Below are 18895 nucleotides of genomic sequence, written 5' to 3' on the forward strand. Positions count from 1 at the left end.
TCTGAGGAAGATGAACCAGAGCGTTATGTGCAGGTTCATACTAATGTTAGTCCGATTCGAACTAATCCTGCCAACTCTCCAGAAGTGTCTTCTGCTGAAGAAACCTCCCTTGGAGGTGCAAATCTTTAAAAATCTATAGCGGAGATGATGAACACTCTTCAGTAGATTATGCTGGATATACAGTTCAGAATGTCAACTCTCGAGAAGGGACAGAGTTCTAACAAGAAAGAATTTTCTTCTTTTCTTGCAACTCAAAAAGAATTGGAGAAGACGATGAAGAGAAATACTTATGAAGTCCACATGGTCAACTCTACCTATTCCAAATTTGAAAAGAACTTCTTCAGAAGACAGTCAAATAAGTTTGAGGAGGAAAGAGAATTTAACCTGAATCTTCATTAGGAAATTATAACTGGAATGAATCTTATTCAAGGTGAAATGGTTGATTTAACAAATCATATGAATAAAGTCGACGATGAACATATGGAACAAGCTGACTCCTTTACAAGGTCGGTTCAAGCCATGGAAGAAGTTGAAGCTGCCACTGAGAAAGAGAAAAACCTTATTGCCCTTGATGTTGATAATGTTAAAAAGGGGAAGGTAGTTCAAGAGGAGGTGGAAGTAGTTCAAGAGGTAGTAGCTTAAGGGGAGGTGCTTCAACAGGCACAAGATCAGAAAGAAAAGTCGTTGAAGAAGGAAGTTACAGACCAGCCTAGAGAGGTGGAGGTCGCGGTGGTTACCGATGTGGAGGAAGTGGTGGAATGGGTGGTTGTGCTCCCAATGGTGGCCGTGCTCTCTTCCCTCGCTTTAAAATCTCTTTATTGGTGAAGGGTTTGCTGATCCAAACGTGAAAAGGGAAGGGCGATAATCTCTTTTCTTTATTTATCTTTAGTTGATTTTTGGAACTTGGTTTTTTGAACATGGTTTTTGGAACTTACGATTCAAGTTTGTAAACTAGTATTGTTCTTATTTTAATTTGATGGGTGGTTATTTTATCTTATTAATTTTGCAAAGTTTTAACATCATCAAAAGGGGGGAAATTATTGGGTCAAATTAGTTTGACTAACGTTATTTTAATGATGTATTAGTAAAACTTTGATTAAGAATTAAGCTAAGTCGTCTAATTGTTTTTATGCAGGTGCATTAAAAATATGCTAAGTTAGACTTGGATTGAAACAGACTAATTAGATGTGTTACGTAGTTAGACGTGCAGTCTAACAGATGCGTAGTCAGACGTGCAATCTAACAGATGCGTAGTTAGACGTGCAGTCTAACAGTTGCGTAGTTAGACATGCAGTCTAATTAATGCGTTTTTAGACGTGCAGTTTAACAAATACGTAGTTAGACGTGCAGTCTAACATATGCGTAGTTAGACGTGCAATTTGATAGATGCGTAGTTAGACGTGCAGTCTAACATATGCATAGTTAAACGTGCAGTCTAACAGATGTGTAGTTAGACGTGTAGTCTAAAAGATGCGTAGTTAGACGTGCAGTCTAATATATGCGTAGTTAAACGTGCAGTCTAACAAACGCGTAGTTAGACGTGGAGTCTAATAGATGCGTAGTTAGACGTGTAGTCTAACATATACGTAGTTAGACGTATAGTCTAACAGATACGTAGTTAGACGTGCAGTCTAATAGATACGTAGTTAGACGTGCAGTCTAACATATATGTATTTAGACGTTCAGTCTAACAGATACGTAGTTAGACATGTAGTCTAACTCCATTAGACTTGGTGGTCTAATGGATCTCACTATTAGACGTTGGCATCTAACTCTCTTAGACTTGCCGGTCTAATGGAAGCACGTCTAATGCCTTGCTTCAGCATCTGTTTAAAGTTAGCATACGTCTACCATGATTAGTTAGTTGTATGTTACTCGTGCTCCACTCATCTGTGTAGACCGGTACGCCAACTACTTGTATCCAATGAATGAATGCCACGTACGCGAATATTCCTCCCACTACTTGTTTAGTTAGGACAGTTCTAGAAGAATATTCGACGCACTACTAGTTCGGTACAACCACGATCCTTGTGCACAGAGCATGTTGTACTCTTGTACTATGGAGGCTTTCTAGTGGGCGCTTTCCACGTGTCCATCTAGAAGATTCGATCGTTGGTTTCCTGACTCTATATATAGATCCTCAAGAACAACGGTCGAGGTACAAGTTCTTAACGAGTTTTAAGTTTGTACACGCCTTACAATGAGTTTACCAGTCTTACTTGCTATCAATTTCATACTCTTGCACTTACTAATTTGTACATCTTCAAGTTCAAGATTGAATCAAAATCTGTCTAGTTGATAAATACTCTTAATCATATTGTAAGTTGAACAGAGCCTGTTCTGTTGAACAGTTAGCTAACCAGTAAACTGTATTTGATTCAAAGGAGTATAGTGAATCCTTCTGGTGGTTGGAATAATGGGTGATGTGGGAGTGTTTTGCTCCGAACAACCATAAAAAACTTGATGTGTCATTTACATTCTGTCTTTTCTTCTCTCATTGGTTCATAACTTCAAACCTGAGCAAATAGTTCCGCACTTGAATCGTTTCAAGAGTTTGTGAATAATAGAAAGTGATATTAATCCCTAATAGGATTTTTATCAAACCGTTTTCCAGAAGTTGTCATCAATAGTTAGACCCCGTCTTTATTGATTATACCGATCCTATCAACTTCTTATAGGATTTGTCTGAGTCATTAATATCAAATCCTAGATCGGATTTACATCCAACAGGCCTCAACAGACTTATCTGATATTTGACAGCTTCTCCAGACCTTGTCCAAGAACTTACAATATAAGTTAAAAGTTGGTTTTCAGAAGAAAGGTTTGAATCTTTTCCTTGAGCATTTCATTCTCAGATGAAAGCTCATCCATGTTTTCAAAAACTTTTTGCTCCAAGGTTTGAGAAAAAGGTGGTTCATCATTTTTAGATTCTAAACTTGTTTTGTTTTGAGATTTTGACAACTTTTTATACTCCGAGACCATATCATTTAGTGCAGCGGTTAGTTCATCTCGTGAAAAGTCTTCTGGAGAGAGATCCAATACCTCAGATTCTTTAGAATCTTCCTCTTCTCTTGCCATGAAGCAAGCAACCTCTTCATCATCACTATTGTTGGATGATGAATAATCTGAGTTTCTTTGAATCCACTTGTTCTTGCAGTCATCCGCCAAGAGGGCCTTCAACTCGCCTTCATTGTCATTCTTCTTCTCATCACGTTTCGACTTTCTACACTCTGACTTGTAATGACCTAGAATACCACAGTTAAAACACTTAACATTAGATTTTGATTTAGCTTTATCATCATTGGTATTATTTGAAGAGCTTGAGTTAGAAATTCTCTTCTTCATGTATTTCCCGAATTTCTTCACGAGAAGAGCCAATGCGTCGCTGCTGAGCTACTGGGAAGACGCCTTTTTTTCGTTGGCAATTGGTGACTCCTTGGAAGACACCAAAGCCTTGGTAATGATGGCGGATATGGGGTGCTTCTCTTCATTCCTTGAGTTCAACTCGAACTCATAGGCCTTTAGATCGACAAGAAAGTCGAAGAGCTCCATCTTATTGAGGTCTTTGGACTCCCTCATCGCCATAGTCTTGATGTCCCACTCCTTGGGCAAAGCTCACATGACCTTTATATCAATCTATCTGTTGTTGTAGGTCTTGTCTAGAATGGATAGGGTGGTAACAATCTGACTGAATCTTGCATCAAACTCAGTTATCATCTCTTCTGAACGCATTTTGAAGTTGTCAAACTGCTGAGTGGAAACCGTAATCTTGTTCTCTTTGGTTTGCGCGTTGCCTTCGCAGAGCTGAGTGAGTTTGTCCCAAATTTATTTGTCAGACTCGCAAGATATGATGTAGTTGAACATTCTATCGTCAAGGGATCTGTACAGGACATCCATGGCCAAGTTGTTGAGGTTGTTCTTCCTCTTATCTTCATTTGTCCACTCAGATTTTTCTTTGTCGATTTTGATGGGTCCTTTCAGTGACAACACTCCACATGTCATCGTGCAATGAAACAAGATGGGCACGAACTCTATTCTTCCACACCATGTATATTTCTTTCGAAAACATAAGTATCTTGGAGGAGCTAGCATCTTTTGAAATGATTAAGGTTCTTGTTGCTTGAGAATAAAAAGCAGAGCTCCGATACCAATTGATAGGATCTGTGTAATCAATAGAGACAGGAGTCTGACTATTGATTATCACTTTGGATAAACGGATTGATAGAAATCCTGTTAGGGATTAATATCACTTTCTATTCTTCGCAAACATTCATAAACTCTTGAAAACGATTCAAGTGCAGAACTGTTTGTTTGAGTTTGAAGCTTTGAACTAATGAATAATGAAAGAGAGAAGGTAAAGAACACAACAAGTTGTTTATGGATGTTCGGAGCTAACTCTCCTACGTCACCCCTTCTTCCAACAATTGGAAGGATTTCACTAAACTTCTTTGAATCAAATATAGCTTACTGAATAGCTAACACTCTGTTGAACAGAATAGACTCTATTCAACTTATAATATGATCAATAATATCTCTCAGCTAGAGAGTGTTTTTTATTCTCTCTCTTGAACATGGAAAATAATGTACAATAAGTAAGTGCAAGAGCAAATGCGTAAGATTGTAGAAAAATTAGCAGAGTAACTGGTAATTCGGCCGTTGTCCTAGAGCATCTATTTGTAGTAGAGGGACACCAACGGTCGAATCTTCTTCATGGACACGTGGCACGCGCCCATAGGATGGTCGCCTAAAGGACAAAGTACAACAGACTTTGTGCTCCTGGAATGTGGCCGTACTGAACGGTAGTGCACCGGATATCCTTCTGCAACTGTCCTGTACTGAACAAGTAGTGGGAGGAATCTTCGCGTACGTGGCGTTCGTTCATTGGATGCAAATAGTTGGTGTACTGGTCTGCAAGAGAAAGTGGAGCAGGAGTAGCGTACAACTAGTTGATCGTGGGTAGACGTATGCTAACTTTAAACGGATGATGAAGAGAGGCATTAAACGTGCTCCATTAGACTACCTAGTCTAAGGAAGTTAGACACCAACATCTAACAGCGAGTTCCATTAGACTACCGCGTCTAATGGAGTTAGACTGCAACGTCTAACTTCGCATCCCATTAGATTACCATGTCTAATGGAGTTAGACTGCAATATCTAACTTCACATCACTTCAGACTAATCTGAAGGAGTTAGACACCAACGTCTAACTACGTGTCACTTCAGACTAATCTGAAGGAGTTAGACGCCTACGTCTAACTACGTATCTATTAGATAGGCATGTCTAACTATGTATCTATTAGACTAGCACGTCTAACTACGTATCTGTTAGACTGACACGTCTAACTACGTATCTGTTAGAATGGCACGTCTAACTACGTATCTGTTAGACTGACACGTCTAACTACGTATCTGTTAGACTGACACGTCTAACTATGTATCTGTTAGACTGGCACGTCTAACTACGTATTTGTTAGACTGACACGTCTAACTACGTATCTGTTAGACTGACACGTCTAACTACGTATCTGTAAGACTGGCACGTCTAACTACGTATCTATTAGAATGGCACGTCTAACTACGTATCTGTTAGACTAGCACGTCTAACTACGTATCTATTAGACTGGCACATCTAACTACGCATCTATTAGACTTGTTGGGTTTTGCAACAACAAAACTATGGATCTTCTTCGAAATCAAACCTATAACAAATCAGTTTCCAAATCGTCTATGATGACAAACAGATTACGAAGACTGAAATAGCACAAAGCAATAAACGACAACACAATATACGTGGTTCGGTCAAAATCGACCTACGTCCACGGGAGGGATAAGTTTCACTAAATCAAACAAATGTAAATAGTAGAAACTTACATGCCCTGCTCTCAAATGAAAGAAGTAATTACACTAGGAATGATTGGACTACTCCACAATCAAAAGCTCCCCCAATCTTTCTCTCTAGATCAGCCAAAGAACAAGAAGATGAAGGAAACCAGAAAACCCTAGATCTATAATTCACTCTCTTTCAACTTTGCTCTGTTATGAGAAAAATACCCAAAAAAAATATTTATACTCTAACCCATTTTCATAAAAGAAAACCCTGACCCGTTTACCCGGAATTTAAAACCCGCCCGCAATGCAAGGAACACCAACAATTCTCCCTCTTCCGAGCCATGGGAGAATGTTTCTATAAACATTCATCATCGTGACGCTTCTTCCAGAACCATTCCGGCTTTAGCACAACATATCTCATGCTTTCCTCTTGGCAAGCCTTTGTCATCATATCTGACCCGTTTTCATCTATATGCACTTTCTCCAAGTATAACTCCTTCTTCTCGAGCACTTCACGGATCCAATGGTACCTTCTTTGGATGTGTTTTGAACGTGAATGAAAACTTGGATTCTTGGTCACATGTATAGCACTTTGTGAGTCACTAAACACTACAAACCTGTCTTGTGCAATGCTTATTTTTTTCAACAATTCTTTCATCCATCTCATTTCCTTACAACATTCAGTAATGGCAATATATTCAGCTTTTGTAGTAGACAAAGCAACACATTTCTGTAGACGAGACTGCCATGATACAGCTCCTCCTCCAAAAGTAAACAAATACCCTGAAGTTGATCTCATTGTGTCAATATCACCACTCATATCTGAATTAGAAAACCCTTCAACATGTGGCTTTCCAGTACCATAACACAAAGCGTATTTGGAGGTCCCTCGAAGATATCTCATTAGCCACTTAACCGCTTCCCAGTGTGTCTTACCAGGATTTGAAAGAAAACGACTAAGTACTCCAACCGCATGAGCTATATCCGGTCTTGTACAGACCATTGCATACATTAGACTGCCTATTGCTGAAGCATATGGAACACTGCACATTTCTTGTCTTTCCTCTTCATCCTTGGGAGACATTGTCTTGTTTATTTTCAAGTGTGTAGCCAATGGACAAGCAACTGGCTTTGCCTTGTCCATACAGAATCGTTTTAAAATATTCTCAATATATCTCTCTTGAGACAACCATAACCTTTTCTTCACCCGATCACGAATGACCCGCATTCCAAGAATTTGTCTTGCTTGACCTAAGTCTTTCATCTCAAAAGACTTAGCCAAATCCTTTTTCAACTTGGCAATCTTGATATTGTCTCTCCCAACAATCAGCATGTCATCAACATATAGGAGAAGTATAATAAAATCATTAGAAGCAAACTTTTGCACAAAGACACAGTGATCTGTAGACGTCTTCAGGTACCCATGGATGGTCATGAACGACTCAAACTTAAGATACCACTGCCTTGGTGCTTGCTTCAAACCGTACAGACTTTTGACAAGTTTGCACACCTTGCTTTCCTCACCTTTCTTATTATAACTTTAGGTTGCTCCATATAAACATCTTCATACAAATCACCATGGAGAAATGCAGTCTTGATATCAAGCTGTTCAACCTCAAGATCCATACAAACAGTTAAACTTAACACCACCCGGATAGAAGTCATCTTCACTACCGGTGAGAAAATCTCATCATAATCGATTCCATGCCTCTGGCCAAAACCTTTGACAACCAGCCTAGCCTTGTATCTTGTATTGCTATCATCACCTTCTTGCTTGATCTTGTACACCCATTTATTTTGTAATACTTTTCTGTTCTCTGGTCTTTCAACTAGATCATATGTGTCATTTTTCAGCAATGACTTCATCTCTTCATCCATGGAAGCTAGCCATTCTTTCTTATGAGCATCCTCAAGAGCCTCCTTATAGCATATAAGCTCCCCACAATGAGTTAGAAGGACATACTTTGTAGCAGGGTACTTAGAACTTGATTTTTTCTCCCTAGTAGACCTCCTAAGTACCTCTGTTTGTTGATTCTTTTGATTTCCATCTTCTTGTTGAACTTCAAAATCAACCTCAACATTATCACCAAGATCAGTTTCAGTATTAGTATCATTTTCATGGCCTACATCTTGACCCTGAGGAACATCATCATCACTATCTGAGTCTGAAGCTACATGTGGCCTTGTCTCCTCAACATCATTAGACAACTCAAGACCAGAAAGGTCACGTATGTATGCATAAAATTTTCACCATCTTCAAAATTCTCAATAGTCTGATCTTCAAGAAATACCACATCTCGGATTCTCAAAACCTTTTTATCAACTGGGTCATAACACCTGTATCCCCACTTTTCAACACCATACCCCAAAAATATGCATTGTCTGGTTTTTGCATCTAGCTTAGACCTCTCATCTTTTGGAACATGCACAAAAGTTCTGCAACCAAAAACACGTAAATAGTCATAATTAACATCTTTACCTGACCAGACGCTTTCTGCACACTTATTATTCAATGGCTTGGAGGGAGAACGGTTGATCACATACACTGTAGTGCTCATGGCTTCAGCCTAGAAATGCTTAGCCAATCTGGCATGGGAGAGCATACTCCTCATCCATTCCAACATTGTTCTGTTCATCCTCTCTACCACACCATTTTGTTGTGGAGTCTTGGGCACAGTCTGTTCATGTCGAATACCCTGCTCTTTGCAATAATCATCAAATTAGCCTATGTACTCTCCCCTATTGTCTGACCGCACCCTCGTCAGTTTTCTTCCCGTCTCTATTTCAACCAGCTTGTGAAAGACCTCAAACCTTGCTGCAACCTCATCCTTAGACTTTATAACATAGGCCCAAACCTTCCTAGATGCATCGTCTATGAAGGTTACAAAATAGGAAGCACCACCTATGGATTTAATCTTCCTAGGACCACAAACATCTGTATGGACCAGTTCAAGGACATTCTTTTTCAGTTCAACTTTTGACTTACTGAAGGAGACTCTGTTCTGCTTACCCTTCAAGCAATGCTCACAATTTTCAAGAAGAGCATCCTTGAGATTCAGCAACTCATTTCTCTTGATCAAAACATTCAGCCCCTTTTCACTAATGTGACCTAGTCTCTTGTACCACAACTCAGAGGATGACTCTATCAAAACAGAATATGCTGCATCATAGACAATTTTCAAATTTGTCTTATATAAGGAACAACATTTATTACCTCGTGCAACAACCAATGAACCCTTACTTAATTTCCATGCTCCACCACTAAAAACATTATGGTAGCCTCCATCATCGAGCTTACCTGCTGAAATCAAATTCATTCTCAAATCAGGAACATGTCTTACATCTCTCAATGTTAGGAAATAGCCCAAGTTTGTCTCGATTCTAACATCACCTAGACCAACTATCTTGGACACACCACTATTACCCATGCGAACCTCACCATAATCACCAGCTTTGTAGGACTGAAAGTAACCTTTGTGTGGAGTAATATGGAATGAGGCACCTGTGTCAACAATCCATGCTGTTTCATTTGAAAATGTGCTAAGACATGAGTCTTGACAGTTAGAAGCATATATCAGTTCACCATCTGAAGCATAAGCAGATGTATCAACACTCTGTTCTTTCTTTTCTCTAGGCTTCACTGTACCCTTCGCTTTATCATTTTTAAATTTCCAGCACTCATTTTTCCAGTGACCCATTTTGCTACAGTAATGGCAAGCACCATCCTTCTTTGGAGCTCTAGACTTGCTTCTAGACTTGCCTCTGCTCGAACCACTTCTATTATCCTTTGATCTTCCTCTATCAGCCACCAACATATCAGACTTAGATGGTTTATCCCCCTTTCGATTCTCCTCATCAAGTAAGGAACTGGTGACAAATGCCATGTTGACTTTACCATTTAGTGCTGAGTTGCTGAGAGTGATAATAAGTGTTTCCCAACTTGCAGGCAAAGATCCAAGGACTAAAAGTGCTTGCACCTCATCATCAAAGTTTATCTTCATACTACTCAACTGATTCAAAATATTTTGAAATTCATTCAAGTGCTCAGCAATTGATTTATTATCAATGTACTTCAGATTCACCAGCCTTCGTACCAGTACTGCTTTATTCCCTGCTGACCTCCCAGCATAGAGAGCTTCAAGTTTGCTCCACACACCATACGCCGTAGTCTGATTCTCAACATGGTGCACAACATTTACACCAACCCAGGAACGAATAAAGCTGCAGGCCTTTCTATCTATCTTTTTCCAATCAGCCTCTTTTGTAGTCTCAGGTCTAACACCTTCATTTTCAATTGTTTCATTCAAATCATCTGAATCTAACAGATCACTAATCATCAGTTTCCATTGCCTGTAGTTTGTACCATTCAGACTCACCATATCAGGTCTAGATTTCCCCATTATTACTGCCTTAACAACTGATAAAAAACCCAGCAAAGAAACTAGTTGATCTCTTCTATGAATTTCGCCAAATAACCAGCAGAGCACTCTGCTCCAATGTTAAAACAGATAACCAATCAATACAGCTCTGATACCACTGTTGGGTTTTGCAACAACAAAACTATGGATCTTCTTCGAAATCAAACCTGTAACAAATCAGTTTCCAAATCGTCTATGACGACAAACAGATTACGAAGACTGAAATAGCACAAAGCAATAAACGACTACACGATATACGTGGTTCGGTCAAAATCGACCTACGTCCATGGGAGGGATAAGTTTCACTAAATCAAACAAATGTCAATAGTAGAAACTTACATGCCCTGCTCTCAAATGAAAGAAGTGATTACACTAGGAATGATTGGACTACTCCACAATCAAAAGCTCCCCCAATCTTTCTCTCCGGATCAGCCAAAGAACAAGAAGAAGAAGGAAACCAGAAAACCCTAGATCTGTAATTTGCTCTCTCTCAACTTTGCTCTGTTATGAGAAAAATACCCAAAAAAGTATTTATACTCTAACCCGTTTTCATAAAAGAAAACCCTGACCCGTTTACCCGGAATTTAAAACCCGCCCGCAATGGCAAGGAACACCAACAATTTGACTAGCACGTCTAACTACGTATCTGTTAGACTGACACGTCTAACTACGTATCTGTTAGACTGACACGTCTAACTACGTATCTATTAGACTGTCACGTCTAACTACGTATCTGTTAGACTGTCATGTCTAACTACGTATCTGTTAGACTGGCACATCTAACTACGCATTTGTTAGACTGTCACGTCTAATTAGCATACTTCGATCACGTCTAAGTTAGCCAAATCTTATGCACCTACATAGAAACAATTAGACGACTTAGCTCTGTTCATATCTAAACATCATCAAAACTCAATTGATTAATATTTAACAGTTTTCTGTTAATTAACTCTTTACGTAGTTTTCCAAACAATTTTTTCTAAGTTAATTAACTCTTAATTTTTCCCGACACACCTATTGGCATTAAAGAAATAAAAGACTCATTATGGGTCAGACGAGTTCATTCGAGGTTCATTAGATCATCTCCAACCCACCTGCAAACTCAACTTCATTGTAGGTTTTAACCCTCCAAGGCTCTAACTCACCTACAAACTCAACTGCATTTTTTGTTTTTCTGCAAAATCTCTCTCCTTTAAACCTAAATATTCAGGGACACTATTCACATACTCAAAAGGTTTTCAAGACTTTCATTTCAGTCCTTTTAGTTTGTTTTTAATTAATTTATATAACTTATTTATATTTTAATTAATTTATATTTTAATTTGTTTACATGTTTTATTTATTTATATTTTAATTTATTTATATGTTTAATTCATGATAATTTTAATTTATTTACATGATTAATTTATATTTAAATTTTATTATATTTATATATTATATTTTTTATGTATTTTAAATTTATAATAATAAACAATATTGATAAAAAATAATAAGTTGATTGAAAATAATATTTAAATTATTGATTTATAATGAATTTTATCAAAGTTTTCTTTATTTGAATGAGAATTTAAAAGTAATTAATAAGTTGTTGTAAAATTATGAGTTTAATTTGTAATTTTAGATAAATATATAAATAATATTGAAAAAATTAAAAACTATTATAAAAAAAAATATTCTGAAAATATTCTTTTGAGTTTGAGTTTTGGAGTTTGAGATAAATTACTGTTTGATGTGATGTTTACTACATTATGTGTTTAAGAATATGTATTTGGGTTGGAGATGACCTTAGAAAGGAATCCAACATTTGGACGTGCAAGATCAAGATGGAAATGAAATGGCTCCTTAAAAAATTTCTAAAGCTCAAAGATGGTATGGGTAAGATGATCAAGCTTCAGATTGAGAATGAGAACGAAACTCTATTTTGGTATGACTATAGTTTGAGGATCACCCTATTATTCATAATATTGTTTTCTCTCTTATTCGAATAAGATGAAAATGTCAATTGGCTACTATCCAACAAGTCAAAAACGAGATATGGCATAACCTTCTGAGGGGAATTCTAGAAGGTACGAGGATTATCAATACTTTGTCTTCTTTCACTATAACAATTATGAGGATTCTCGAGTTTGGAGTGTTGAAAATGAAGGTAGGTTTGACTCGGGATCAACATGGAATATTGTTTGCAATATAAAGGAGGTGGTTCCATGGTCCCATTTAGTGTGGTCCACGCATGTTATTCCTAGACACCGATTTACTTTGTAGTTGATGTTTCGTGAAAGACTTAACACACACGATCGAATTAAGAAGTATATAAATATCCCGAATCCCATTTTTCTTATTTGTATAGAAAATAAGGAGACCATTTACCATCTCTTTGGGGACTTCCTATTTGCTTCCTTGTTTTGGGATAAGTTCTCGACATCAATGAGTCTCCTTAACTTTACAAAAGAATGGACTGATATCAAGGAAATGACAATCATCAAGACAAAAAGTAATGACTTTAGTTCAAATGTCTTCAAGTATTTCTTTACCAATACTGTTTATCATATTTGGATGGAGAGGAACACAAGAGCATTTTAAGGGTTCGAAATGTTGTGAAGTTTGTTTGGAATGAAAGGTGGAAACTCACTCATCGAACGTCGAGGTGAATACCCACTTGTGAAAGAAATTTGTTAATTTATCAAAGATGAAGTATTACATATTAGAAAGTCACCCTTACATCTAATTTTAAGGCGTTCTTAGTTTTGTTGTTTGTGTTCTTCACATTTGTTCTCATTCTGATTATTTTTTCTATTTTTATCTTGTTGGTTCATTCATTTTTGGCAATTGTTCTGCCTGAATCTTAAACTTTTGTAATCCTTGACCTATTTCAAATTTTTTTTATTTAAAGATATTTTGTCATTTTTTTAAATAATATATATATATATATAAATCATTTAATACATTTTGACGTTTAACATGTGGTTAACCATATTAATATATTTTATTATTTAACATTTTTTTTAATGGATTAACATATTTGATAGATTAACATATTTTTATTACATGTAAAAAATAAATTAATAAATAAAAATAAAAAATCTGAAAAAAATATATTATTTTATTTAAAAAAAGTGGTTGTGTAAATATACTTGATATTGTTTGTCACACCAGTTACCCTAAGATGAAAGCATAACAATAGAATGTAAAATCTAGGATGTCCATGAAAAAGACTATAATCAGTACTTTATGTGCCAAAAAAAAGAAAAAAACGAAGAGAAAAAAAATACAACGGAAAAGGATTAAAAGCACCAAAAAATAGTGTTTATGTGCTTAAGAAAGAAGAAGAAAAATGATTGAATTTATTGTATACATAAAGGAGTATGATTTCCCTAAAATAAAATAATGATGTGCTTAATAGGCTTGGTAAATAAATTAATGATAATCAAATAATTTTGACAAAATTAAAAGGATTATTAAAATTTTAGTAGGAATAATAAGAAGATTAAAAATAATTCAAATTTGGTTAAAAAAAAAAAGTTAAATCAAAATGTGAACTAAAATAATTTAAAACTAAGATTAATATTAATTTTAGTACCGATATTTAAAATAAGAAATAATTGAAGGAGGGATCTGAAAAAGAAAATAATGTGACATAATTTATTTAGTTAAAAAAATAATAAAATTTTAATCTTTATTCTCTTTCTTCATATTTTTTAAAAAATGCCATCCCATTCATTATCCAATTTCCTCCCACAAAATCCGATGTTACAAATTTTTTTAATAAATATTTGACAAATCTTTGTCATATTTTTTATGATTATCCGTGCTAACTGACAAACAGTACTTGTCTGTACTTCTGAACTTGCTTATTATGCCTTAGTAAAAAAAATTTAAAAAAATATTATATCAGTCCATTCCAGGATTATCTTTGTAACTAATAATTACTTTATTAAGAGTAAATAAGTTTCTAACATTATTCGTGATGATTCGGTTCTACTTATTTTAATATTTAAAATTAAAAAATATTTATTTAATTTATTATTTATTATTTAAAATAAAAAATATTATATATTTTAAATTATTAATTTAATTTTATCATTATATATAATATTCTTTAAATATTTAAAATAAAATTAATATCTCAAAATCATAACTAACTATTTTTTTTTTATAAATAATCTAATTTTCTCACTAACTCAATAACACTAAGCCTAAAAATTAATAATTTATATATTATAACACAATTTCAAGCTGATCTCTATTTTAATAAAAACTACATAATAATATTAAAAAAAATATATAATAGAATTAGGTGTGAATTTATTAGAAGGTGTGAATAAAACACAACCAATTATGTTTTTTTTTAAAATTAACATTTTCTAACAATTATATCATAATCATAAATATTACTTTTCAATATATATATATATATATATATATATATATATATATATATATATATATATATTATATCTAAAACACAACCAATTATTATTTTTTTTTTAAATTGACATTTTCTAATAATTATATCATAATCATAAATATTACTTTTCAAAATTGTTTAAATTGTTTATTATTATTTTATAGTCCTTTTTATCTACTTTTCATCCAAAACAAAAATTTACATTAATTCATTTATATCTTTTATATAAAATATAAATAAAATTATTTTCACTTTTGACTTTAATCATTTTCAAATTTTAATATTTTACTTTATAATTTTTAAAAGTGATTTAAAAAAATACTAATAATAAAAAATATTTATCAAAATCACATTTTATTAATAAACAAATGTATGTGTTTTCTTCAGTTATACAAGTATTATTATATTTTTAATATCAAAAATGAAAACTCAAACATGTCCTACACTATTATATATAATTAACTTTGGACCCAAATGAAACAATAAACCATCAACTAAATTGGGAGAAGAAGATATTAAATCCAAAAGAAGAAGATAGGGCCTTCTTCCTTCTAGTAGGTTGTCATTTTTTTCTTCTTTGTTTATTTAATTTTTGTACTGATACTAATTTGATAAAGAATTTGTTTGAAAACATCATGATCCAGAATTTTATTTGAGTTTGAAGAAGGACAATTTGGGTGAGGGCAGTATGGAGGAATCCCGTTTGAGACTCCAGATCCAACATTTGAGAGAGGAATTAAACAAGATGACGACTTTAGCACAAAGATGCCTGGGGAGGCAAATAACGCCTCTTGACCTATCAAACTCGGCTCCGATTGGACAAGGTCATAGTAACTACCACAACTCGATTGGAAAGTTACCCTTTCTCGATCTAGCTGAGAAAGCAATGAATGAATTGACCATTTTAGCTAATGTAAACGATCCTCTATGGATACAAATCGTAGGCGAAGGAGGAGGAGTCATGGAATCTCTAAACCTCGGGGAGTACGTCAAATTGTTCCTTCCTTGTTTAGAAATTAAACCCGACAACAATTCTACCCATTATGCCACTAGGGCGTCTGGCATTATTGCCGCCAACAGCTCCACGATCATCAGGGCATTGATGGATGAAGTAAGTATATATATATATATATATGAACTAATCATTTCTTAATTAAAACCATTTATATGTGATCAAATAATTTAACCTTTTATTTGTTATGTATGTAGAATCAATGGCCATATTTATTTGAAACCATAATTGGTAAGAGTGCACTTATAGACATAATTCAAGAAGACAATGAAAAAAACTTGAAAATGGTAATCTTCTTATTCTAGCATATCAATTTTAGCTGTTACAAATGTTTTTATTATATTATTTTTCTATATATTTTTGTGAACTTATTGCTGTTTTTCCAATACAGTGTAGGTTCATTTTATTGAAGTTGTGACAATTCATGTGACAATTCATGTTACAATTTAATTTGTATAGGTGATATTTGTTTTCGATAACTGTAATATTTACCTGAATAGCACTGGTTTAAATCAAACTGAAACCTAACTATCTGCTCATAGTTTATAATGAATTCGCTAATAATAACAAAACAGTCTGGATGGTCTATTTAGTGGCAGTCAAATGGTTAAACTCACTTATTAGGATTAAAATTAAATATATAAATATATATATATATATAAGTTGGTTATACTTATAATTGATATCAACTATTTTTTTATAATTAAGTTTTACACCACAAAAATTAATTAAGTAAATTTTATATAATATATATATATATATATACATTAAAAAATGTTGTATTACGATAAATCGTTGTCGTGTCAAAAAGAGGTCCAATCAGCGACTTCATTACTTTTGTATTGTCGATGGAGATTAATATATGAAGTCTTTTGTAGAGAATGACTAGGATGCACTAAGTAATGCCTTCTTGAATAGTTACTAGGATGTTTGGATTGAGGCAACTATTATGATATGTTTACATATTTGATTAATAATTTCGATTATTTTTAGTGGATTATCTGGTTTGAAATAAACCGTTGAACCTTCAATTATCGTAGTTATCTAATATATATATATATATATATTATATATATATATCATCTATATAGTACTATTATTATAATATATTTTGAGATTCGTTCCAAAAAACCGATGAAGTCAGTTCCAAAAAACCGATGAAGTCAGTTCCAAAAAACCGATGAAGTCAGTCGGAGAGTTAATTGTCATTTTCTCAGCAAGGTGTATAATCTATTGGACACAGTGTTTATTTTCATATGTTGTGACATTTTATTTTATTTTTTATGTCAGACTTTGTTCTTGTGTTTAACAGATAATAAACCGACTTAACCGTTCTTCTAACGACCGAATTGACCAATAAATCAAAATAATCGTTTAGTTTGAAACTTTTTCAAAGCTCAACTGCTAACGGTTTAGTTGTGCATTTGAACGAACAAACTGACTGAATCGATAACATCACTACAATACATGCATTAATTGTTTTTTCTTATTATTTTGTAGATGTACGCTGAGCTGCAAGCGCTATCGTCTTTGATTCCTGTTCGGAAAGTAAAGTTTCTTCGATTTAGCAGACAGGTTGTAGAGGGAGTATGGGGAATGGTGGATGTATCAGTTGAAAATTCCCATGATATTTCGGAAACCAACCCAGTTATAAATTGTAGGAGGTTCCCTTCGGGATGTATTGTGCATGATATGCCCAATGGTGGCTCCAAGGTAACAAAATGTTTTAAATTTGTCTATGATTTATCTTTTAGAGTTGTTTAAAATATGACCATATATATGTTATAAATACTTTAACTTGAAATGAATTTAAGTTTTGAAGGTTACTTGGGTAGAACATTTGGACTTTGAAGAGAACGAGTTCAATCATCCATTAGGAGTCATGAGTTGCAGTTCGTCTTTTGGTGCTCAAAGGTGGCTTGGTTCACTCAAGAGACAATGCCTATGCTTGGCTATTATAACTTCTCCTCATGATCAAATTAGCGGTAAAATATGTTTTTAATCAATTTTAGCATGGAGGTTTTTTTTTTTCCCTTGGAAACTTTATCTCTTCCTTTTCTTAGGGATGGTTCATCAGTCCAGGAAGAGAAGCATGGCTAATATGGCTCATAGAATGGTGAGTAACTTTGGATTCGGTGTATGCACGACTGTGCACCAATGGAAGGTAGTCCAAGTAGGGGAAACAATGGTGACTATACGCAATAATAATCCGGGTGAGCCAACTGGGGTGGTGCTGAGTGCCTCACATTCGTTCCGCATGCCCATTTCCCACCAATGTCTGTTTAATTTCCTAAGCCACAAATATAGAAGTGATGTTGAGTTGATGGAGGTTCATTCCAACATGCCAATAATGCGAGAGTTGGTTAGAATCGACAAGAGCAATGGCGACCATCTCAACCGTGTCTCTTTTCTTGTCACCAAGGTACGTAATTAACTTGTGTTTCAAACAATAATCACATTATAATAACATATTCATTTCTTTAATTTGACCAATTCTTTAAAAATAGGTTTTACATGGAAACAATCAAAATTCTGTTCCTATACTGCAAGAGACTCAATCAGATGGGTCGGGGTCATTGTTAGTGTATGCGCAAGTGACCTTAGAGGGGATGCAGACCGTGATGGAGGGCCGGGATTCGAGTTTGGTGGAAATACTTCCATCAGGATTTTCCATCATCCCGAATACCAAAGTGTGTGAAAATGATGATGATTCGTGTATGATGACAGTTGCGTTCCAACTATTGACCGAGAATAGCCCAGGAAACATGAACATACCCAGGCAGACCATTGAATACATAAACAACGTGATGTCTAGCAGGATTCAGAGGATCAAATCTGCTATTTTCCGTGGCTAGTATACATATATTTGACTGTCTGTCTCTCTGTTTCATTACTTAATTTTTTTTTACTCAGAAATTTGGTCTTGAACTTTTTTCTTTTCTTTTCATGTATCCCGCTACTGTTGGCTGGCTGCTATAGACATCATGTTTTTTTGTTGAACATGCTTAAAGTTTGATGATATGGTTAAGATCTCTAGACAATACATCCATCTTTATATGGTCCCAAATGTCCATATGAATTAATTCAAAACACTTAGTGGTTTTAGATTGACTGTTATTGAAAGATAATATTTTTATTTTTGAAATTGGACAAACACTACAATGAAAATTCTCATTCTTATCTAAATTGAAAACATTTTTTAAAGCAATATAAGAAAGATGACCAAATCTT

At 34.6% G+C, this 18895-nt stretch overlaps 1 protein-coding gene across 1 annotated transcript; it reads left to right on the forward strand.

Moving 5' to 3' along the window:
• The first annotated feature begins 15340 nt into the window (after positions 1 to 15340).
• LOC124934875 (homeobox-leucine zipper protein ROC5-like) lies at positions 15341 to 18519 on the forward strand. The gene is made up of 6 exons (XM_047475369.1): positions 15341 to 15763; positions 15862 to 15951; positions 17165 to 17377; positions 17487 to 17649; positions 17728 to 18086; positions 18172 to 18519. Exons 1-6 carry the CDS (start codon positions 15341 to 15343, stop codon positions 18517 to 18519), a joined length of 1596 nt encoding a protein of 531 aa, XP_047331325.1.
• Positions 18520 to 18895: the final 376 nt, after the last annotated feature.

The sequence above is a fragment of the Impatiens glandulifera genome, chromosome 4 (genome assembly GCF_907164915.1).
Source record: "Impatiens glandulifera chromosome 4, dImpGla2.1, whole genome shotgun sequence".
Classification (NCBI taxonomy): Eukaryota; Viridiplantae; Streptophyta; class Magnoliopsida; order Ericales; family Balsaminaceae; genus Impatiens; species Impatiens glandulifera.